General features: G+C 39.0%; 2 protein-coding genes across 3 annotated transcripts in view; both read left to right on the top strand.

Moving 5' to 3' along the window:
• Nucleotides 1–25,444, top strand: part of SKAP2 (src kinase associated phosphoprotein 2) — a 170,253-nt gene that overhangs the window by 130,105 nt on the left and 14,704 nt on the right. For both annotated transcript variants that reach the window (XM_025873066.2, XM_025873067.2), the window contains exons 10-11: nucleotides 16,863–16,940; nucleotides 22,507–22,619. In XM_025873066.2, the coding sequence (XP_025728851.1) occupies nucleotides 16,863–16,940; nucleotides 22,507–22,619 (191 nt within the window). The remainder of the gene's footprint in view (nucleotides 1–16,862; nucleotides 16,941–22,506; nucleotides 22,620–25,444) is intronic.
• Nucleotides 22,629–25,444, top strand: part of LOC141373876 (sterol carrier protein 2-like) — a 3,676-nt gene continuing 860 nt past the window's right edge. Inside the window, exon 1 of the mRNA XM_073898994.1 lies at nucleotides 22,629–25,409. Coding sequence (XP_073755095.1) covers nucleotides 25,074–25,409 — 336 coding nt within the window. The 5' untranslated portion in view covers nucleotides 22,629–25,073. The remainder of the gene's footprint in view (nucleotides 25,410–25,444) is intronic.

Genomic DNA, 25,444 nt, shown 5'->3' with positions numbered 1-25,444 from the left:
CTGGTTAGAAAGTGTATCGTTCCAGTTTAATGATACACTTGCAGGCCAGTTATGAAGAACATTTTATATAGGTAAGGCAGTTAGGCTACCACTTGGGTGTGGTAGAATTTGAGGCTTTACTTTACCTTTTGGTCTTACCATGTTATTGTTTTTGGAGGTCAGAAGTCGTAAAATATTGGGAATTTCATTTGGTTTATACTAATTGAAACAGCTACAGCTTCTAGGAGATCATGGATGTTAACATACATTGTAGGATTATAATGAATGAGCTATGGAAACAGTTCATCTTTTGGATTTTTGATATAGGAAGCAAGCTAGAGTTTGTATTTTTCATTTTTAAGAAGACTAGTACAATAAAAAGCATTGATACATTTGTGTTTCTTGTACTAGTAGAAGTTTTACTAGTAAATTTGTATGTAATTTTGGTGACATCTACTTAAAAAAAGCCTAACTGAATTATGTTGAATCTTTTGGGTTAGTGAAGTGTGTCTGTGATTTGTATTGTTTTGATACTACTTTTCAGTATATGAAAATACCCAGGAGACAGGCTCCCGCTGCATTTCTGGTCACTGTGTCATCAGTGCTATGAGTGTATGTTGTCAGTTGTTTAAACATCGTGAAATCCACTGTGGGCTGGCAAGAAGCATCTGGGAGCCAGACTTTTCCTGTGGACACACGCCAAGTAGTATATTATATTTCCTCATGAAAGTGAACTATATTGAGATCATTTTTCTTTTAGAGTTTTTTAATCCAGGAATTATTTTCTAAAGCTAAGTAAGGATCATAGAGGCTAAAATTGTTTATAATCTGAATTCCAGAGTAGCTGGTTGATAACTATTTTTTTTTTAGCTAGAGTAGGTGTAAATAAGTCATGCAGTTAAACCACTTCAGGTAGCTAACAGTGTTCTCCTAATTAGGCTGTTCAGGAAAGTTCATATGTCATTTCATGTATTCTCTTTAAATCCATGATTTGCTCTAAGTAAAGGCAATAAACATTGGATGACCCTTAAATAAGTACTAGAATTGGACAGGTCATTAAATTTACATGTTTGATTGCATGATTTAATTAGGTAGAAATAAACCCTAAATTGTATTTCAATATACACAATTACAGCACAACCTTTATTCTAACTAAAAATGCCAGGAAAAGTTTGTAAGACGTCATATTTAATCACAGTTGTGATTCTGGGATGGGAAAACAAGAATGCTTTGTCGTACTGGAAAATAAGCTGGGGGTTAGTTTGAGAGCACTGACACTGTGTAGACTAGAGGTCCCTGAGGAGGCAAGGATTTGTCTTTCCAGAACGGATACATTTACTCCATGTGTTACTGTGGGCCACTGTTGGGTGAGACCTTAAGAAAGTATGACCAGGTTTGCCTGCCATGTACATTAAAAATACCTGGGCCCTTTTACATGAGAGCAGACATTTTGTTTATGTTGGCCTTGTTTCTGGAATCCAAGTAAAAGACACTTTGCAAATGAGAGTTCAGTTTCTCCCTTTAGGGAGACAAAACTGAGCAAGTGTAGCTTCTCACCTCCCCTTTTTTTTCTTATGTAATAAGCTTCAGGCGTGCAGCTTTATAATTCACAGTACAAAGTGATCACCGCTACAAGTCTAGTTACCATCCACCATGATATAGTGGACCTCCTTCCCCTTGGTAACCACTAGTCTATTCCCTGTATCTATGAGTTTGTTTTGTTTTATTTTCTTTGTTCGTTTTTTTTTTTTTAAGATTTTATTTATTTATTTGAGAGAGAGCAGAAGCAGAGGGAGCAGCAGGGGGAGGAGAAGCAGACTCCATGCTGAGTAGGGAGCCTGATGCAGGACTTGATCCCAGGACACAGGGATCATGACCTGAGTCGAAGGCAGATGCTTAACTGACTGAGCCACCCAGGCACCCCCGTTTTTTGTTGTTTTTTAAAGATTCCACGTATAAGCGAAATTATATGGCATTTGTCTTTCCCTGTGTGACTCATTTCACTTACATTATACCTTCAAGGTCCATCCATGTTGTGACAAATGCAAGATTTTATTCTCTTTTGTGGCTGAGTAGTATTCTGTTGTAAACAAACAGAACACCTCTTCCTTGTCCATTCATGTATCCATGGACACTTTGGACTCTTGGGTTTTTCCATATCTTGGCTATTGTAAATAATGCTGCAGTGAACATCGGGGTGCATGTAACTTTTTGAATTAGTGTTTTTGTATTCTTTGGATAAATACCCAGAAGTGGAATAGCTGGGTCTTATAGTAGTTCTGTAAGTAGGCTGTTTTTTTTTTTTAAAGATTTTATTTATTTATTTGAGAGAGAGAATGAGATAGAGAGAGCATGAGAGGGGGGAGGGTCAGAGGGAGAAGCAGACTCCCTGCTGAACAGGGAGCCCGATACGGGACTCGATCCTGGGACTCCAGGATCATGGCCTGAGCCGAAGGCAGTCGCTTAACCAACTGAGCCACCCAGGCGCCCCGTAGGCTGTTTTTTCTTAGCTCAAATTTTTATTCTTATGTACTTCAAAGAACATCAGGTATTATTTTGCGGGAGTGAGCACCAAGACCTCCGGCCAATGAGCTCTGTGGCCTACCCTCCCCTTCTTCCCCCTGCAGCTTCTATCTTGCTCCTTTTGGCAGCTCCTCTCTACAGAAATAAACTAGTTCTGCAGGATCTTACATTTTCTAGACATCGTAACGTTTTATCATAAATGTGTCTGTGTGTCAAAAAATACCTCTTAACTTAGAATTGAAACTGCCATAAAAACATAATTTTGAAAGTCCATGCACAGCCCCTCCTAGGTACATGGAAATTTTTATTTCAAGAGTGCCATTCTTTTGTATTATGTAAAGTGCTTTAATTTGCTGCATTTTTCATGTCCCCCTGCAGTCAAATCTGGTGAGAAACTATAGCTATCTCATTCAGGATTAATCAATCTTCTTCGGCTCCTGGCTAGGACGGAAGCTGCTCTCGGCTCTGCTTGCTTCGGGGGCTTGGCCTTCCTCTGTTTCTTCATCATATTCAGCCTCTGAGAGGGAGAGGTGATGGGAGATGATTTTTCCATTTGTAAGCTGCCTTCCAACAGAAAGAAAAATGGAGGGGGCAAATGCCAAGCTTTTCACTTTCGGTGGCCATTACAAACATGACTCTTCTCCTGTTGTTTAGCAGGGTACACTATTTTTCAAGGGAGCTATTTTTTTTATGCTGTCAGAGTTAGCCAAGTTATTTTGTCATTGAAGAGTGTTTAAGAAAAAAATATATGTCAATATGACATCATGAATGTTAACTTTCTCATAAGTTACATGTTATGGCAATAGGTTCAAGTGCTGTTTAATTAATTAACAAACACAAGAACAAGTGATCTGTGCAAGGTCTTACATCAAAAGGGAAGAAAAAGCACAGTGCTTCAGAACTTGGGTTGAGGCAGACTGCCTGGATTCAAATTCTGACGCTGCTTCTTAGTGCTGAGCAAGTTGGTTAAATGTTTCTATGCCTCCATTTCTTCATCTGCAAAATGGGACTAAGAGCAATACCTTCCTCAGAGGGTTTTGAGGATTGAATGACATTTATGCATGTAGCGGCTAGTGTGGTGCTTGGTATGTAGACAGTCCTCAGGTTGCTGTTATAATCACTTGATTGTAAATCTTCACCACACTGGGCATTATATTGGCCACTTTACCTCATTTTATTTTCACAGTAATTCTCTCAAGTAAATTTTGTATTTCTGTTTTCCAGATTGAGAGAACTGAAGTTCAGAGAGTTTAATTAGTTTGCTAAATTTGTCAAGCTAGCAAAAGAGAGTAATGAACTTCTGGAATACAAATTTTATTTGCATTTCTATAGTTCGATTATATCTTTTGGGGTTGATATGGGACTAATTTCTGCATGACTAATTTCATTATAATTAATTTAACACTAGAATTATTTAGTGAGGTGTGCCTATATTTTGAAATTTAAAAGGCAAGTAACATTGGAAGATACAATGTTCTAATTAACTTATATTCAAATTATGATAGAACACATAAACCATTGAACTCCTTTGTAAAAGAAAGCCTCAGAAGGTATGCCTCTATGTCAGTGGTTCTCAAAATGTGGCCCCAGGACCATCAGCACAGGCTGAAACTTTTTAGAATTGCACATGTCAAATCTACTGAACCCAAAACGCTATGGGTGGGTCCCCAGCAAACCTGGGTTTTAATAAGCCCTCTGAAGTTTGAAAACCACTTCTCTAGGTGAATAGCACACCATGGTGGGATGCCAGAGATATTGATGTAGTTCATAATATCTAGTCCCAAACTGGAAGTTACATATCACAGAGGGAGCATGTGATGGTAATAGAAAAATACAAGTGGGGCTGTTATTTGATAATTGCCCTATAAATATTAAATATTCAAGACTGTGTGCTCAATCTCTTCCATTCCTTGGATTTAGGGCTTCTAAGCAGGTGGTAACTATTACTTGCAAGCTCAGCCAATTGAGCACAAAGCACTGAGAGACCAAGGATGACTTTCTGCTCATCCTCAGCTGCTTGTGCCTGGGACACACAGAGCCAGGGAGCGGGAGGGTTAGGGTTTTTCAGTGTTTAGCAACGAGTAATCTTCAACTAAGAGGAGCTCACAGTAAGAACATAGAGAGGAAGGAAAAGCATGAAGCAGTCATTACCACTGCATCTTGTTCCTTCTTCAGGGAGACTTTTAAACATGGAGTAGCAGACGAAACAATGGAGGCCAAAGGATATAGGAAGTAAATAGGGAAACTGCTGCCGTCTCCAGATTTAACTGTGGAAAAAATTAGACAAAAGCAGTTGTCTTCTTAGAATCCATCATAGCCAATGAGGAAAAAACTGGCCATCAGCCAGACGTATTTGCCTAGACTTTAGCAAGGCAGATTCCAGAAAATTCCAAGAAAGAATAGGTACAAATGCATGGTATTAAAGACAAGTATTTTAAAATAGCATTTAATGAGAAATGATTGCAGTGAGGAAAAGGTGGGGGGGAGAAACAAAACTCTATCAGTGTCTTTGTGCTATAATCTGTCCAACTAATGCAATTTTACAGGGTTATATACCAATCACTGAAGTGGCCAAATAACCAAGGAAAACATGAAAAGAGCTGAAATTTGTAAATTATGCTAGGTGTAACAAAAGGTGTATAATTGCCCTGTGTTTTTGAAATTTATTAGGGGCAGTAATTTCCAAGAAAACAATCAGTTTCTATTTTATTTGCTCCTTTTCTGCCAAGAATTATCCTCCATTTGATAAGATTGATGGCAGGTAACAGAAGCTAAGGACAGGCAAAGAGATTCTAATAGAATACCCAGCTAACCAAAATCCATTTGATTTTCATTCATCAAACATTCATGGAAAACATCAAAAGGGAAGAAAAAGCACAGTGCTTCAGAACTTGGGTTCTGGAGGCAGACTGCCTGGATTCAAATTCTGATGCTGATCAAGTTTGTTCCAGCTCCTTTGTTAGGCCTGGTGGGGGAGTGCACACTCGGAAGAAAAGGAGACAGGTAGACAAATATTTGCAGTGCTCTATGAGAGCAGTGATAATGGAGGCCTGTACCAAGGCTGGGAGATCACAAAGGGGGAATGCCCAGCTGCCTGGAGGAGTTTGGGGAAAGCACCCTAAATTCGGGGACATTTAAGCCATGTCTTAAAGATGAGTAGGAGTTAAGTTTGCCTTCTGGCTTACGTAAGACTACATCACAAGACAAGTTGTAAATGAAGTAATTGAACTACTGTCACTGATTTTGAAGGAAACATGCAGGAAAAGAGAGATGCTAGAAGTACGGAGTCTAGCAATTAAATGGTGAACTCTTCAAAAAAGAGTAGAAAGTTGCAGTAGATCTTAAGTTGGGTTTCCTGGAACAAACTCTGAGATGGTTGCATGTAGAAGACTTATTGGCAAGTATCTTGGGAGATACCCTAGTATGAAAGCGAAGAAGGCAGAATTGGACGGGAGAAGCTGACCCACAATGCAGCTGTGAGTGAGGCCTCAGCCGAACTCTTGGGGAGCTCTGGGTCTGGGATGATTCTTCAAGGTTGTTAAGGCAAAGGGGCATGTCTTTATGTCCCCACACCAGCTAATCAGTGGCTCCTGGCTCTTCTGGGAGGGGTGTAATCTTGAGAGAGGCAGTTCTTTGTAGCTGAGGACAGTTCCTAGTGAGGGACACAGCTGTGAGCCAGCAGCAGTCTGGGTCCCAGTAACTGGAGGATGGTTGTGTTGGCAGATGAAGAGTGCATCTAGGAGGAGCACCACATTATCCATGACAGATGGATTCTGCAAACGGTAGACAGTTTAGGAACTTTGAAGTGGACTCTAAAATAAGGCATCAAAGAGAGTCTTCTTTGCCATCTAGAAGATGAAATAATGATCACTAGAACCCATCCTGTGTTCAGGGAAATGACAGACCTATAACTAGACTTAAGTGAGGCATTTGGCCAGGATTCTCATGAAATCTTTATGGGTATAAACACTATTGGATAACTGACTATATAGCACCAAGGGATGCTGATTAATTAATTTTGTGAATGCTTTAGCGCTTAATTCTCAGTATTGTCGTACCATCATATTCATCAATGCCTAGATGAAGATATACAGGCTGTGTTCTCAATAGATTGAAATTATGGATCAAATCTAACAAGATGACATATAATAGGATATCCCATTTGCTCCAAAAATCTTGTTGCACAGGTATGAGAAAGGAAAGACTTGGCTTCATTGCAAATGGGAAAAACATATAGGGATTTTGGTTAACAGCTCAATATGACTCAACAGTATAATGAGATTCAATCCTGAGATTGTGTGCTTTGGGAAAATAAAATAATTGTCAAATACTGTTCTGGGTTAGCAGGCTATCAATTTTTTCATGTTGTGGGTCAACAATGTTTAGATATTTCACTAAAAATGATCTTGCCATTTGCAACAACATGGATGGATCTAGAAGGTATATGATGCTAAATGAAATAAATCAGAGAAAGACAGATACCATATGATTTCACTTATAGATGGAATTTAAGAAACAAAACAAATGAGCAAAGGAGAAAAAAAAAGCAAGAGAGAGAGGCAAACCAAGAAACAGACTCTTAACTTTAGAGAACAAACTGATGGTTACCAGAGGGCAGGTGGGTGGGGGATGGGTTAAATAGGTGGTGGGGATTAAGGAGGACACTTGTGGTGAGCTCGGGCATTGTATGGAAGGGTTGAATCATTATATTGTACACCTGAAACTAATATTACACTGTATATTAACTGGAATTTGAATAATAACTTAAAAAAGAAAACATAGGGCAGTTTTCCCGAACCTTTTTGGTCTCAGGAGCCCTTTACAATTTTAAAAATTACTGAGGAACCCACAGAGCTTTATTTATGTGGATTATGCCTCTCAGTATTTACTATGTTAGAAATTAAAACTGAGAAATATAAAAAATGTTTTTTTTTAAGATTTTATTTATTTATTTGAGAGAGAGAGAATGAGAGATAGAGAGCAAGAGAGGGAAGAGGGTCAGAGGGAGAAAGAGACTCCCTGCCGAGGAGGGAGCCCGATGTGGGACTCGATCCCTGGACTCCAGGATCATGACCTGAGCCGAAGGCAGTTGCTTAACCAACTGAGCCACCCAGGCACCCGAAATATAAAAAATGTTTATTAATGAATTTAAAAATCACAATGATAAACCCATTACATGTGAGCATAAAATATTTTTAGGAAAAATTGCTATATTTCCCCCAAGATATCAGTGAAAAGAGAGGCATGGTTTACATTTTGGCAGATCGCCTGAATGTCTATTTTAATAGAATACATTTAGACTCTCAAGTCTGCGTCTTCATTCACTCTGTTGTGATAAGTTGTTTTGGTGTAAGTACAGTCAGCATATGGAGAAACCCAGCCTCATACAGCTCTCCAGTAGGAAATCGGAAGTGTTTTAATAGTCCTAGGAGGTTGTAGATACTCTTCTTTGATACTGTACTCAAACTGGAGGAGTAGTAGTTAAATGTTAGTTGCAAGCTGGAATCCAAAACGGTATCAATGAACTTTCCATTCTTTGTTACATTAAAATTCATGGGTCTGATCCGTCTTGTACTTTGAATGGATCTCTTACCATGCATGTTTTTATAACATCGTGCCTTGATCATTTGGAAAATATTGGTTCACTGCATTATGCAGAACTTCCAAATATTGGCAAAAATTGGCAAAATTAAAAAACTACATTCATTAATATCACTACCAATCTCATTAGAAAAGTCTTTAAATACTGGGGAGCGGTCAAGCTCACAGTGGCAGGTCTAAGTTTCTAAAATTCTGATTTTTGCTTGAAAGCTTAAATTTTATCATGGCAACAAACACCAGTTGTTTTCTTTGAAACAACAAGCTCACTTAGGAAATATCTGCCACATTCCCAAGTCTGAGTAATCATAGTTTGTCATTCATTCTTTCAAGTCAAAATGGTATTCCATGAAAAAAAGCAACTAGATCAGCTTGCTGCTCAGTCTCTTGCACATCTGGAAATGCAGAAGTGTGCTTAATGCACTCTTCTGATTTTGTCACACAGAGTATTAAAAAGACAGGTTCTCGGGGTTGATATTACATGAAAATAATAATGTGTACGGCTTCATCATGGACATTCATAGGTGAAACTGGCTTGTTTGTTTTTAATGCTCGTGCAAGGCAGTGAAGAAGACAGTGACAGTTTGGTGCCCCTGCAGTGATTTATGCTGAGGTGTCAGCAGTTTCCCCATTATTGCTTTGCAAAATCGTGCTGATGTTAACATGATGAAAAAGGCAAATGTCTTCATTTTATTATGAAAATAGTTTTGACCTCATAGACTCTCCGCCTCCCAGAAGAGCCTTGAAACCACTGTTGCTACAAGGGATATGGAACCAATAAGTCTAATGGGTGGTGGTTCCTCTTACGTCCCTGTGCTTTTTTTCCCCTAGATTCTTGAAAAGGGGAGGGTAAGGTGCAATGCACGGGAAGAAGATGAGTGTATTTGCGTAAGGAAGCAGGACGCAGCACAAAGCCTGTGACAAATGAGCTCTGCATTCGTCTGTCTGCTTTTTTCCTAAGGTTAGAACAGACAGTTATAGATCCTTACAAAACAGCCAAGTTACAATGAAATGATCTTAACACCACCCTATTTATCATTAGATAGTATTTTTTTCACAGAATAAAATTTAAGCCAAAATCTAAGTTGAGATGAAATAGTTTACTTTCTAAAAAGAGATTCAAATCAGGTTATAATAAAATACAAATACATTTGGATAAGAAACATGCAGGGGATAATGAAATATGTATATATTTGGATATTCTTATTAAAAATGAGAATGAAGAAAAACCAGAAACTGAGTGCAGGTGGTCTAGGAGAAGATGTTTAATAGTGTTAATAGTGGTTATGGATAAGTCCTGGATGATTTAAAAATATGTATATATTTTTGCTTATCTCTATTGTCTGACTTCCAGCAATGAACAGATACTGCTTTTGTAGCAAGAATACTAAAAAAAGGTTTATTTCAATTAAAAAACAACTGTTATGAACAGCAAACTATAATTGTGCCAGCAATCCAGAGCCAGATTGAGGTTATCGTAACTGAGAAATAATTTGACATCTCCTGGGTTGAAAGAATTTTAATATTGCAGGTTTTATTATAAATGTTAATTAAAAAGCTAAGAGTTTGAACTTTATGGAGTAGTTAGGAGAATTTTATATTATGGCGTATGTGAATATAATACAGTGGGACAAGGAAGAGCCCCATTTCATTGTTTCCTCATGTCTAGCACCCTCTGGGAGTAGGATCATTTCCTGACTCACAGTCACTTCTGACTGACAGAATCTGGCCTATTAAAACGTTTTTTAACCTGTGTGCTTTCTTTGCTTGCCGTCATTGCCTGTGGATGACCAAGTCTGTGTAAGATTGCTTCTGAATAGAGAAGTACCTCGGGAGCAGCAGAGACTTTTCCAGAAATGTCTGCAGTGCATGTTGCATAAAAGGCAGGGCAGAGAGAGAGGAGCAGAGTGCCGTTTGCATGACCTTGGTCCAGTCATTCGGCACCCCGAGTCTGGTTCCCTGTTAATGAAAGAAGGAAGTTGAACTAGATTCTATCTAAGGTTTCTTTCCTGAAGATTTTCTCCAGATTCTGCCAAATGGGATTCTTGCTTGAATTTGAGGGGGTTTTTTTCCCCAACATCCCAACCACGATGTTAGCAAGTTGAATGTCTGTGACAATTTATTATTTTTGCATTTTCAGATTTGCGTATAAATTATTAACTTTAATATAGTACAGAAATGTACTATAATCTTCATGGTTTTTATTTTTGCTTTTGAAGTGCAATGATAATCTTTTCCTATCAAACCCTGGAAGAATAAAATGTCAAGGTTGAAAATTAGATCATATGATTGAATAACTTATTGCTTATTTTGGTTGCCTTTGATATCATAGTAACCTTCTGGGTTGCCAAATTCATAAGTGTATGCAAAACACCTAGCTCCTAAGGTAATGACCTAGCTACTGCATGCCAATTGTGCTTTTTTTTCCCCCCCTAAAAAATCTGATTATGTCATTGTCCTGCCCAAATCCCATTCAGAGTGCTATGGGGTAGACATTATTCTTTGTACTTGACAGAGATGAGAATTACAGTTTCAAGGTAGGAGAACTTTAACAGTAGGCCCCAGTTTGCCTCAATTTCCAGAATAGTAAACATGACTCTAAATATACCATTTCAGTTGTCTTTATCTTTCTGTTCCTCTTAAAGTTTTATATCATACTAAAAGGCACGTGCTTCTGTCTTTAAAACGATACATCCTTTATTGCTATAAAATATATGTCAGTCTATTAAATAGAAAAACCCTTTAGAAGGTCATATTTTAACTTAACCAGTGGTCCAGGATTTATAGGCCCCTGAGGAACTCACTTTCCCACATTGTCTTGGTTTGAATTCCCTTGCCCACCCGCTTCGACTCTTCCACTTGTCTCACCCCTACTGCCAGCTTCGGGGCTTGCCCCAGGGCCTGAGCGAGAAGAGGGGCTGAGGTGCCCTTTGTGTGGATCCTCCCTACGTTTCTGCCTCCTTTATACCATACTGCTGGGACTGGCCACAGGGGTCTTCCTTTCCCCATCACGTCTGTCCCGTCTTCTCCCAGCCGGGGATGTCTTGCTTGCAACACTGTGGTGCCCAAACCCTTGGAGAAATGTGCAGGATTGTCTGTCGTTCTGGAATGCAGGCGAACTTCTTTCGGGGGAACTTCTTTGTAAAAAGACTTACCGTAACTGTCGACATTGAAATCGTTATTGAAATGCAACGAGAAAGAAAAGCCGGCTGGCCTAGAAAGAATGATGAAATATTATTTCATAATAAGATAAATGAAATATTATTTGAAATAACTGAAATATTTCAATTATGAGTTGCATTAGAGACCTTTACAGAATATTGAGTACTGTGCGCTGCCTTCCGGGCACTGGAGGGTGTGGACAAGAGAGGTGGGGAAGGGGAGCTGGGCAACAGAAAGGAGATGTGTGTTGGGGGCTTTCCAACTTGAAATTCTGTTTCTAAATCATCACTGCAAGGATTGCTTACCTTAAGGTGTCCTTCGCAGACAATGCAATGGTAGAATAGAATTTGCCCACTTTTGTGAAAATGTTTTCCAAGTCCACAAACAGCCAATATTCAAATGAAATTTTAGAAAACAATCCATCTGTAAACTGAAGAGACGGTAGAGAGAAGCCGCCCATGCTGGAGTTTCAATCCCTGTTCTAATTGCTTGTGTGGACCTGGGCAAGTTCTTCAAGCTCTGTAAGTTTCATTTCTGTGTCCATAAAATGATGGTCAAAGTACCTGTTCTTACCTCATAGAATTGTTATGAGGATTTAGTTACCTAATGGATATAAATGCATACAGCATGAACATTTAAGCAATAAATACTAACTTTTTCGTGAGACAAACATACAGTCTTGTAATCCAATGAAGTCAGGGCAGGTAGAGATCTACACTCAATCTTTATTTCAGAGCATAGCTTTTGATTCTGTGTTTTATGTCTCTTAAAATACATTGTAATTCAGCAGAGCTGTTTTCTGAAGGTACTTAGAAAGGTAATCATTGTGTGTGAGTGAAAGATTTTCTCATGTTGTCCTCTTCTCCCTGGAAGACGTGATAAGATCAGTTTCCAGACGCTCCGCAATTGTCACACACCCTGTTTTGATGCTTTTTCAAGCAATGTCAGCTGTACGTGTCATTTGCTTATCACTTTTCTCTTTGGGTTATTTTGTCCTTAAACAAAGAACATTAGTAAGCAAGAAATAGCCATTTTGTAAAAACTGCATAGCTAGACAGATTTGTGATCCTTATTAGGGTAATAATCCATCTGTTATGGAACTGGATCAATTTGTAAATTAAATTGATTAATCTAGCAGGGGGAAAAGAAAGAAAAGGTCTTGACTTTTCCCACATAAGCATTTCCTCAAATGTAGTCATCCTAAAAAGACTTGGGAAGACTCAGTTCTTTGCTAGTCTTTCTTTCTCTGCTCGACTCAGAAGGAAGACCAAACATCTTCTGAAAACGGGAGAGTGGAGTTCAGCTTTTGGATTCCACGGGATCTGATTATTCCTGGAACTTCCATATTTTTGAGCTGGTATAATGTTAAAACCTTCTGATGACTGCCAGAATATTTCTAATACTGATTAGTTTGGTAAATGTATGACTGTGTTTGAATTATCTTCTGCAGTTCGTTTACTGTTATTTTCATCTTGTCTGATCAACAAAATCTTCTGATGATTCTTCTAACAATGTGTGATTGGAATAATAACTTCACATGTTGAAGAGTTTTGTGCTGCAGCTGAGAGGCATGTAAATACAAGCTGCTTATTTGCAAGAAGCTTCCAGATTTGCAATATGATTGCTATGGAAACCACATAATGAAAACCTTATAACCATCTGTGTGGTTTGATGGATTTTACCGCATAGCTGAGCTGTTTTTGTTTACTGTTATTAAAATGTTGAATGGAATATATTAACCCACAAACACTGACTATTTGAGGTATTAATTAGTATTGTATAATGACATCGTGACTCAACACCAAAATAAAGTGTATTTAATAATAAACCTAAATAAAACATGTGTGTATATTTCTAATATATTGTGGAGATGATTATTGCCTAGAATTTTCATTTGTCCTTATATATTTTTTGAGTGGTGTGGAGAGTTTTTCTCTGTTAATAAATGAACATAGTAGGATTTATTTTCATGATTTTGAATCCATTTGTTCACTCCATATTTTTGAACATCTCCCTTGTACCAGACTATTCAAGATTCAGTCTGAGTTTTTCCCCCTAAGATTAAAACACACACACACACACCCCAAATTTGATTTTGTTTTCTTTTATATGGAAGCTATTTGTATTGTTAGCCCAAGATAAAATGAGTTGTTTGAATATTGTTAAGAAAAACTGATGTATGAAATACAGAAGGTTTTGACCTAAAAATAGGTTTGAAATGGAGAAAGGAAGTTTCTTTAATGAGCGTTTCCTCCTCTAAAATACTACTTGTTCAGCATCGCACATGGATTTCAGTTTTGGATACTTCTCAGTAAATATTGATACTTAAGTAAACATTTTAATATCATTATTCTGGTAATTTAAGGATACATTGTGTACATTTATAGGCACTTAAATTTTAATAAAATAAGAATAAAGTCATAGTAATAAATTCGTCGAAGCTCATTGTTTACTTTGCCAAGAGTGGAGTTTTCCATTCAATTACTGTAATTAGTTTTTGTGATATCTTGACACTAACTTTGGGTGGTAAGTCTACATCCCATTGTGTCTTCTTGAGAGCCAAAATTAGTGCTCCCTAAATTGTTGTGGTCATGGCTTTTGATGTGAGGGCAAGCACCCTTCACTGTTTCTGAATTTACTCCTTACTGTCAGATTTGTGACCCAGTTGGAGGAGAGGGAGTGCTGGGGAAAGAGAAAGTGGGAAAAGTAAGGAAAGTTTTCTCCTCCTTTAAGAAAAATTAACCATCTGTAAAATAAGTAGGTTGGACCAAATGACTACTATAAATGTCCTTAAGAACTTTAAAATTTGTATGAAAACATCCTATTCACTCATACGTGATAACTGGTCCTTGTGGTTTGGCATAAGTGAGATAGCTTGTTGAAGAGGAAAAAGACAGGATTTAGTATTAGGTTTTTATTAGGTCTTCCTGTATTAATTACTATTTGACCGAACCATATTAAATTGCCAACATTAGGGTCAACTTAATATGTATAAAGTACCAAATATTTCCAGCGGTTCCCTTTTTTAGAGCTTTCATTATTTTGTTTGAATTGAGTTACAGAAATTCAAAACAGTTCTATGTTGGTTTTATAAATGCAGTAACTCTCAAGCTTGATTTAAATGTTGAATTTTATTAATCACCACTTCAAAACTTGCATGAGACTTCTAATTTTGCATCTGTACTCCTGACCTCTCTACCAATCTTTCCAGTTGCCTCCGGACATTTCCTCTGGGTTGCCCCACCAGTACATTAAATTTCTCACATCAGAGGGGCGCTGGGTGGCACAGTTGGTTAAGCTTCTGACTCTTGTTTTTGGCTCAGGTTAATGTCTCAGGGTTGTGGGATGGAGTCCTGCATTCGGCTCTGTGCTCAGTGGGGAGTCTGCTTGAGGTTCTCTTTCCATCTCCCTCAGCCCCTCCCCCCATGTGTGCACTCTCTCTCTCAAATAAATAAATTTAAATCTCTCACATCAGGGGTGCCTGGGTGGCTCAGTCGTTAGGCGTCTGCCTTCGGCTCAGGTCATGATCCCAGGGTCCTGGGATGGAGCCCCGCATCCGGCTCTCTGCTCCACAGGAGGCCTGCTTCTCCCTCTCCCACTCCCCCTGCTTCTGTTCCTGCTCTTGCTGTCTTTCTCTCTGTCAAATAAATAAATAAAATCTTTAATAAATAAATAAATAAATCTCTCACATCAGAAACACAGCTCCTGTGTTCCCTCAGTAATATAGCTTATCTTGGCCATTCTTTTCTCAGGAATGATGTTCTCATTTTGCTGCTACCTAAGCTCAAAACTTGAGCCTTTCTCGATTGCTCTTCTTCCCTTAGCCCTCCACATCCAGGCAGGCACAAAGTTCATCAATTCTAGTTCCTTTCCCTCTTAGAACTGGCTCCTTTCCATTTCCTCTGCCCCTTCAGTTCAGGACTTCCTTCCCCTCTAGCCAGACTCTGAGTGGTCTCTCTCCCCACGCCCTCCTTCAGGCTATCTGGGACAATGAGATCAGATGACCATTCCTCAAGCATAGTTTTGGTCCTGCCCTTTCTCTGCTCGAACATCTTCTGGGGCTCTTACTGCCCACCAAATAAAAGGCTGAAGTCCATAGCTGGATGTTTATGGCCCTTCAACAGCTGGCCCAAACCACTAGCATTAGCTGCCATCCTGTTCTTCCTCTTTGAGTACTGCGTTCTTTAGCCAAATGGATACTATTGCACTTTTTCTTTTGCTTATGACTCTCCCTCTGTCTAGATATTTCCTCCCTCCCATTTCTCTCTGTTCAGATTTTCTCCACACCTCAGAGCCTTCATGGCGCTCCCCCTTGCGTGGTTTCCTCTCTGCCGTCCTCCGAACCTTGTGCTTCCCATGTCAGGTTCGATGCTCCTTACCCCATTTTCCTTTAGGTACTGTCTTCTGTCCCCTGTAGGCTGTCAGCTTCCTGAGGGCAGAAGCTCCCTACTGTCTTTGCCTCCCTGGTAGAACCTCTCTCTTACAGGTAGCTAATATCCAATGAAGATTTCTTGGTTGAATTATTTAATAGTCATAATGGCTATATTTATATATTTTGCGTATTTTACTTTAACATTTTTGATTTTTCTTGAAAGTATTCTTTTTGAACTCTGTTTTCTGGGGGGGCATGCCATTTTGTTCCTATGTCCTGCCTTAAATATTTCCAAAGTGTGTATAAATCCTTAGGTGAGGAAAATGGACATGTAATAAACGGTTCTTTAATGTAAAATAATTAAATATAGTCTGTTGACTCTGTTTAAAACTCTTCTCATTTAGTCTTCTCCTATTTCTTCTTGTAACTGGGGGTGGGGGGGGCAGGAAATGAATGTGATAGGAGAGCGTGGGAATAACAAACATAGGGCCCTGAATACATTGCAGGATAAAGAACACGGACTTCATGATCACAAGCCTGAGTATGAATCACAAACAGTGGTTGTTTCTTTACCTTTTTGAGCCTCAATTTACTCATCTGTAAAAGGAGGATTTAAAATGATCTGTGAAATCTTAACATCTGCAATAGCTTATGGCACATAGTAGATCCTCAGTAGAATTTGGGGGGAATTGCCTTGAAGGGTGAGGATCCTTCTGGTCTTCTCCTGTGAAGATCAAATGGGAACACATGAAGTGTCTGATACTCAAGAAATGATTTACAGGTTTACTGTATTTTATTTTATTTTATATCACACATTTTCTTTTGGCCACACTGGTGTTTTAGGGACCCTGGTTTTGTCCGTGGTCCTCCTGCCACAGTGTCATGTGGGTCTGTCCATATAGTGCTGGGTGTTCCTTCCCCAGATTTCAGGGCCGGTCTGGATTTAGGAGTGTTCCAGATGAGTTTCTGTAAGTACTTAAAGTATGTGTGGCATTCGTACGTATCTTAAATTTTATCAAGCCAACTGGTAGGGTTGCTATTTGGAAATAGCTCGAGGTTTGTTTGTTCAGCTTTAGATTACTAAAAAAAGGAATGTGAATGTTGAGTGGTTTCATCCTTTGAGAAGGAATATTTATATGTTCTAAACTTTCAGTTTTGCTCATAAGATGGGGTGAGTTCTGTTCTTTCTGAGGAAACCCTTCAGGGTGCCATTTCTGCTTGTTTACAGAAGACGAAGAGGACAGTGTTCCTGCGAAAGTGGAGGGACAAAGGAAGATGAGTCAGGACAGTGTCCATCCCACCACAGGTAATGGCTGGTGTGGCTTCCTGGGGAAGCTTCTTTTGGTTTTGTTCACTTTCCCTTCAGTCACTTTCCTACCGCTCTGAAGATGTTTACACAGCTCCCCGAAGTTGGCTGGTTCGATCTGGATATCTTATGGCTGATAAGCTGCTTAGTCCCACTTAGGATGCAGGGAAACCACTGGAGAAGGATTTATAAAGTAAGCCAATTTATACAAGGTATTCCTTCCTGAATTACTTTGTAATGACTCAATTAGCTTTCATTTCTGCACAAAGGAGATTTAGTTGCATAAATTAGCTTATCATCATTGAGGAAGTGTCACTGCTAAAGGACAGTTTATAGATACAACATGCAGTTGCTGTCAAACCTCTAAGAATGTAATATAGACATCTGTGTATACTTTGTGCTTGAGCAGAACAGACTTCTGCCATTCAGAGACGAACAGGGGACAACAAGTTGCCCAGGGGACTGGCAATGTAGACATCTCTGAAAAGGTCAACTTGACACAGGCTCTGACAATCGACCCACAGCTCTGTCTTCTTTGATAAAAATCAGATAAACTTAAGACCGCTAATTGATCTGCAGCCTGTTTAAATGTTGGCCATGCATATCTTCATTGCATATGATTAACACAGAAAGCAAATGAATTGGGTGTAAGAAATGCCAGAGTCCAGTGACAGCAGTTTAAAAAATTGGAAAAGGACACTGATGGCCTAGAAGGCTAGGAAGGATATTCCCCTTATCCATTTCCACTTGGCACATGGCCCCAAGTACTAATTATGACTGAGACTGGAAAAATAACTATACATGCTATGTACAGAATCACATGATATGGGCAACTTTTTTTTTGCGGGTTGTTATTTCCAAATAGCAGGAGATAAACTGTATCTGTAGTGCAAGCATGAGGTTAGCTTTGATAAACCAGCAATTATTTTACACGGAAAGAAGAGAGGGGGAATGCCTTCTTATCGGGCCTTTTACACCTCTTCACAGCCGCGTGTCAGCTGGGGCAAGGTCTGCCATATCATCCCATGTCCTGCAAAGAGCTGGCGTTGAGGGTCACCTTCCCTCCTCTGATACGTTCATACATCACTCTTGCTAGCTGTCAGAGGCTGGGCGGACAGGAAGTGTGTGTTCAGGAAGTAGCTTTCCCCAGGCCTTCCTACCGGGACACGTGGAAAGGAAACAGGCCTGGTTTCCGGGCTTGGACAGGAAAGCAGGGGCAGGTTGCTGCATGAGGTTTTGGTTTGCTTTTTTCAGAAAGGAAGTGAGGACGAAGGCATTCGATGTGAGTGCTGTGGTCCTGTAAGATGCAGCTATAAAACGCGAAGGCTGAGCATAACCCCGAGGATGCCACCCAATAGTAATTCAAGTAATTTGCGTGTTTTATTATGTGTCATAAAGCTTCTGCCAAAAGCGTGGAGGTTTTTGTTTTTTTTAAAATTTCAGTGCAGGTGTAGAAGGTAGACATATACAGATATTCCTTCCAGAAACATAAGTATTTTGGCCTAAAGCAATCCTATTTTTCAAAAATCCTTTTAAAGTAACTCTCTCTCCAATTTTTGCCTTTGAGGGAAGGAAGAAAAAAGTCCGTTTTTCTTCAAAGGAATGCAGTAAGTAGATCTAGCTTTCCATGCAATAGCCATAAAGCACTGCAATAATTCTTATCTTCAGTGACATGAAATTCTTTTCAAGCAACAGTTTTAATGCTTTTGCATCGCAGTGACCTTTGCTCTCTCTAGGCTGTCAAAGATGTAACACTAGAAGTTTGTTTGCTGTGCAGGGCAGTGAGTTGACAAGGGTATTACTATCTTGCTGAGCATCACATGACATGAACTTCTAACCTTACTCAAGAATGTTATATATTTTTCACATTGACCGATTTTACTTAAAAAGAGAGAAAAAAATTCAGACGAATGTAAAATACATAAACAAAAACATAATCTTGTATTTCTTATAACTTCTTTCATGTTCAATCTTATGTGTCTTACATATATTTAGTATATATACACAAAATAAAGATTTCATTTGATTTATTTGTACACTGTAGAATATGCTTACCTTTCTGAAATACTTTTTAAACCTTTAAGACCACTCAGAGATTTTCCATTATCTTATTATTGAATGTTTCAGTGCTTGTCATCATATTTTTAAAATCTTTTGGTTTTTGCAAAAGTATTTTCAATTGTTTAGCTTATATTTTCCTGACAGTTCTGTTATTGCCCAAAGATCTGTTTTTGTATGTTTTCAAAAGCAGGAGCAAATACATTGTTTAAATCTTTCACAGCCTGGCTAATTTAGGATGGCTATTTTTTTCTTTCTTTCCCTTCTTTTTTAACCATTCACGCCTCCCAGGACAAGAAATGTAATGAGGTGGGTTTTGTTTTTTGCTTTTTTTTTTTGTAATTTTGAAACCACAGATCATGATGCGGTAAGATTAGTCCATGCAGTGATGCAGACGTATTTGTATTCAGAATATATGATTCTCTGTGGTTTATGCATTATGCTCCGTGCCATTTTTGTGTTGTTTTTTAAAAACATATTTTACACAAATTATTTTTCAATGTATAGGCAAACAGTGCTAACTTTTGTGAGTTCATTGTGCTTCTGAGGCTGTATCCATGGGTAATTTTTTGAGCATGGTTAGCCACACTTAAAATTTTAAAATTTAAAAAATTGTAAACCAGAGAAGCTTGCTGCTCTCGAAGGAATAAAATAATTCCCAATTTTTGTATCTAGAATTCATACCCAGAATTTTAACATTATTTTCCCGAGGAGAGTAAGACTAATAAATCTATGCTGGCAGGTTTTCTCTTTAGTCGTGGTTCTTCTGCTTTATGTAACTAGTATTGCATTCTGAAATAGACGGAATGGTAAATTGTGTGTACATATAGTCGTGTGACATAAAGAACTTATTATTCTTTAACACAGCTCACATATGGGACACAGAAATGAGGTTGGTCTTTGGGTAACATCATCATCGAGATCGTAGAAAGCACAGTAGAAAATGCATCTTTTCCCCAGTATTGCCAAATCGCTAGCGCTCTTGCGTCTTTACAGCAGTGAGATTTAATGAAATGCTCATGATGCACATCTAGGGAGAGATGCATCTTGCACACGGTGGGGGTCTCCCTTTCCCCTCATGTGCTCCTCTGACTCCCATTAGTGTTAATGGGAGTTTCACCAAGCGCATCGAGGGGAAGAGAGCCCCCAAAGTGATAAGGATTATGTGGTAGAAATCACCATATACTTTTTCTTTCCTTCTTTCTTCCCCCACCTCTTGAAAATCTATTGAATGAAAAACTGTTGCGAGAGAATCTGAAAGAAGAGGAGCTGGCTGGACAGCTGGGAACGCACTGGGATGCTCTCGCTCAGCCAAAACTTCTCCAGTTTTAGCCCAAGTTTTGTTTCTTTAACCTTTTTGGATCAAGCCTCAGGCTAAGCAGCATGGGGAACACACAGGAGCCTTGACTGGGGAAACCAGCTATTTAGATCCTTTTACCTCCTGGCCAGTGACTGTGGGGGAGGGCCTTGCATGTGAAATGATGTCATCCTCTCTGTGCTCTAATTCCTTGACTTTTAAACTGACACTGACGGACTGCATGGGGCGCAACATTTGACCCATTTAGCAGTTGATTTAATCTGACTAGAATGTCTCAACTTCTAAATCTCTATTTGTCTAAATAAGTGGTTTTTAAAGGAAATCAGTCACTTTATTATTAAGTAATTCTTTCTAAAAGAAAAAATTGACAACGTTTGGTGTGATCTGTCCAGCCAGAGTGCCCTCTAGTGTCCATTTATAGAATTTACTTAATATGTGCTTTGGGGGGGAAATGTAATGAGGGGTGGCCGCAAGCATTGTTAGTTCTTGGTCGGATTCCCAGGCTCATAGACATCCCCGCTGGTAGCAGTGATGAGTGCTCAGATGCTGGAGTGGAGAGGTCAGGAAGGTGTCCGTCTCTCTCTCTTCCCCTCCTTCCCCCCTCCTTCCTTTCATTTCTCCATTTTTCTCTCCCTCCCTACCCCCCCCTTTGAATTTTTAGAAAACAGGAGAGGAAAATTTTAATAGGATTTTGCTAGGTTGTGCATTCTAGTTATTGTTTATTTTCTTAAAGTACAATTGAAAAGTGTCATCTTTCTACATTTTTGCCCTCCACATTATTCAGATTTCCTTTTTGGCTTTAAAAACATGTTTCAGATATTAGAATTTTTGGAACTTCCGATAAACTTTTACCACTTGGTATAAATCGCAAACTGCGTGGTGTCAGGTGCGTAACTCAGATGCCCCGCTAACGTGCCTGCTTGTGTTGGCATTGCCAAGGAGCCTGCTGCTTGAGAGCCATATAACAAAACTAAGATGACAACCCCGATCCAGCACGCGTCTGCACAGTTATCCCCTCAGAATTCAAAGATGACATTCCAATGATGGAAGTTGTCAGCACATCTATGTTCTGCCTGGTTAGTGAATCCACGGACATCTTATTGATATTACTTGCATTCTTCTTGCGTTAACTCATCAAAACTCAATTATCATGAAATTAAAAACAGGAAACAGTTCTCAGTGTAACAAAAGCATCCAGTGTATTTAACTCTGTGCTGTGTTTCAAGAGAGCCACATTGTATAAGTGACAAAGCATTTATTACCCGGTTTATTGTGGTATTACAGAGCGGAGAGCGCTAAATAATCAATCAGTTAATGGTCTGTATGGCAGTTTGAGCACATCACATCCATTGTGCTTATGCTGTTAGAAGGATGAGCTGATAACTCCACTGTATGTTGCATGTTTATTCAGAGCATAATGTCCTAAACTGGGGCTGACAGAAATCTTGAAAAATGCAGCTTCAGCATTGGCAATTGCAAAGTTGCTCAAATATTTTAGAAATCACTTTGAGAGGCTTTCGGTACAAAAGTCCCCAAAGATAAGACCTGGAATTACCCTTTATGTCATTCCCACTTTATCTTCTTCCTCTAAACAGCTTGCGGTTTTAGAATTGAACAAAAATTGTTGCCTAGTTTGGGTTATATCTGTGCCCTATTGGCTCCTTCATGATTATTTATTATTGTTTATGAAGCATCCCAAATGCTAACTTATTTTCTCCTTCCCTTCATCTGTCTTTTTTGGTAATTTTTAGAAATTCTGTAAGGTGGTTATTTCACAATGCATGTATCACATGTCGCGGATATTGCTCATCGTGCAGTGTGGGCCAACTCACCTTCAACACATGTTGCGAGTGGGTTTAGGTCCATTATCAAAAATAAGTGGGAAGGAACTTTTAGGTGCTGGTTTGATGAGAACACATTGCAAGTACAGGTTTTAGATAAAACAAGAGAGGGAGAGAAAGAAAACAAGGGACATTCCAAAAGAGGTCTTTTTGAAAACAGTCCTTCATTAAATCACTGTAAGAAGTAGGATTTGTCTATAAATGTAATCAAATGTTCTTTGAATCAGGACAGAATTTTTTTCGCCTGTTTTGGTGGTTTGAGGCGGCCCTTTAATTTCTGTTGGTTCATCTTAACTAAGGGCCCATTACACAAAAGCTCTAACTCATGTTTTCTCTCTCTTCTTCCTAGGAGATAAAAGCACCGATTATGCGAATTTTTACCAGGGTTTGTGGGACTGCACAGGAGCTTTTTCTGATGAGTTGTCATTTAAACGTGGTGATGTGATTTACATTCTTAGCAAGGTAAGAAGACGCCCCAGATGACAACTGTAAAGGGTGAACACAAAGCTAGATCTTTATGCATCTGGGTTTACAACACTGGGGAAAAATGCCAATTGGAATTCCTCTAGGTCCTTGTTAACAATTGGGAGTTCACAATAATTAATTATTTTGTCAAGTGAAATATAATCAAATTTTAAACACAATCAGATAACAGGATTCAACTTAACAGTGTGTTTACCTATCACTTCAGCCTTTGGCTCACATCCACATACTGCCTTCTCCAGAAACAATATACTTATGTGAAAGTTAACATTGTAAGGTATTAGGTTATTTATTATGTTTTTCTTTCCTCTTCCTTTTTATTCTTCTGTGTGCTTATTCTGGTTTTGTCTGCCATTCACTACTGGAAACACTGTTTATAGTAGAAGTTTTTCATCTTTATGTAAATACATTGGTGTTCCGACAATTTAAAAGCAATGCTTTTTCTATTCGGACAGTTTTAGGTGATTTTTTTTAAGTTTAACATAGTTGTATTTGTAAACATAATGGCAGAGTCTGTTGCTACAAACTCATCCTTATATATATATAAATCAGTGTCTCTGCCTCTTAATATACTGGATGATTGAAAATCTTTCTGTCCTTAGATCTAAAAGTCATGTTTCTTATTGTGGTGACATGTGTGAGCTCCCTTAATTTTCATATTTAACTTTCCCTACTATGATATGGGGATAAAAAAAACTCCCTCAGTCTACGTTATGAAGCTATTTTAGAAACAAATGATGTATGAAAACTATTTAAATATAAGTAGGGAGATGTTCTATAAGTCTAGGAGTTTAATGTGGTTTCTTGATTAGAGAAAAATTTGTGCTTTTCAGAAAGATAGTATGACTTGCTAGATGCAGAAGAGAATTTGGAAATACGGTCACTTATTGACTCTTAACACAAGATGGCTGGTGGATAAAATCATAACATAGAAGATCATAGAGCATTTGAATGAGGAATCTGAGTGATGATTGTCTACCTATTCTTGGTTTTGTAGATAAGGAAACTTGGGTCAAGAAAGGGCCAGAGACAGTACTTAACCAGGCATCTTGACTCCCAGACCATGGTTTTCTCCTTTTCTCTTTTGCTTCTCATTGGAAACTGTTATAAAGTACCTACAAGGGGCAGAAAGGGCCCATGCCAAGCACCAGGAATCCAAGAGGAATACTATGGAAGCACTTGTAGATGATTGGTGGGAAATATTTAGTAAGTAAATATTGCCAGCTGTGATGATTGCTAGTTGGGGTGCTCAGAGCTAAGACTCCTCACTTATTTTTCTCTGTCCTCTGCTCCTTAGTGTGTTTGTGTTTTTTAAGGAAAGATGCTTTTGGTTCTTGGGAGCCAACTCCTGGATTAAGCCTATTATGGAGCATTTAATTGTCCTGAGTTAAGGCAGCACTTATTTAACAAAAAGATTTTATTTATTTATTTTTGAGAGAGCGCATGAGTGAGCACAAGCAGTGGGGAGTGGCAGAGGGAGAGGAAGAAGCAGACTCCTTGCTGAGCAGGGAGCCCGATGCAGGGCTCCATCCCAGGACCCCGGGATCATGACCTGAGCTGAAGGCAGACGTCTAACTGACTAAGCCACCTAGGTGCCCCCAAGACAACACTTTTTTTTGAGTGAATTACTTAATATAGAAACCAAACTGGTTTATTTCCATTCAAGATAGTTTCTTGGAATTATTCCTCAAATCTACTCAGCTCACAGTTACTTTCACCAACTTAGCTGCAATTGTGTATAAAATTAAAAGGTTGATTAGCTTCCACTTGGAATCCCAAACTACAGGGATAAATGGCTTATAGTCTTAATATTATTATGGTAAAATGTGAAACTTATTTTCAGCGTGGGTCTGTTCTTAAAGCCTTCTTTATGAGTCAAGGTGTCTGTGTTGCTGAAAAGCTCAGAGTACCGACCTCTAGGACACGCTGTCAGACAAGTAGAGTTTTCTGTTATTATAAAGTTAAAAAGTACAATCCTGGGTGTATATCATACTTCTAGGATCCCAGTGTGGGTAATTTCTGTTCCCAAACCTGTTTTGTGGAGATTGTAATTTTATGTGTGAAGCTTTATCATAGAGCTGAGGGTAGTGGTGGTCCAGCTCAAAGGAAGAGTATAGTGCCATCTAAAATGTCTAAATGCTATTATTTGGGTATTGTGTACCAAAAATAATTCCTCAATCAGCCCTTCACAAGGCTCGAAGTTCCACAGGCAGCATCATTTCATGAGGGGCCTCCTAGAAATGATGATTGTATCTGGAGCTCATTTTGGTTTTTGAAAGAAGAGACAAGACATTGTTAGCCAGCACCTTATCACTGTTCGCTGAATGATTTAATACCAGTATTTATCCAGAAAAAAGGCAAGTTCCTGGTGCAAAGGTTGCTCTGCAGCATAATTTAGGCATTGGAGGAGCTGTGGTTGTGACGATCTATAAGATGGGTTTTCCTGAAGCTGCCAGTTCTTTTAGAACTCATCACATTGAGGCTGTTCCCACCAGCTCTGCAGTTGATGGATTTAAGGCAAATGTTGTCTTTAAGGAGACTGAGAAGAAGCTTGAAGAGGAAGGGGAACAGTGTGTGAAGAAAATCGGTGGTATTTTTGCCTTCAAGGTGAAGGACGGCCCTGAGGGTAAAGAAGCCACCTGGGTGGTGGATGTGAAGCATGGCAAAGGATCAGTGCTTCCTAACTCAGATAAGAAGGCTGACTGCACAATCACAATGGCTGACTCGGACTCACTGGCGTTCATGACCGGTAAAATGAATCCTCAGTCGGCCTTCTGGTAAAATGAATCCTCAGTCGGCCTTCT

Source organism: Callorhinus ursinus, unplaced genomic scaffold (assembly GCF_003265705.2).
Source record: "Callorhinus ursinus isolate GAN/ISIS: 27379988/994484 unplaced genomic scaffold, GSC_fseal_2.0 scaffold12, whole genome shotgun sequence".
In the NCBI taxonomy this organism is placed as follows: Eukaryota; Metazoa; Chordata; class Mammalia; order Carnivora; family Otariidae; genus Callorhinus; species Callorhinus ursinus.
The sequence above is the reverse complement of the archived record's forward strand: the minus strand, read 5'-3'. Positions and strand labels throughout refer to the sequence as shown.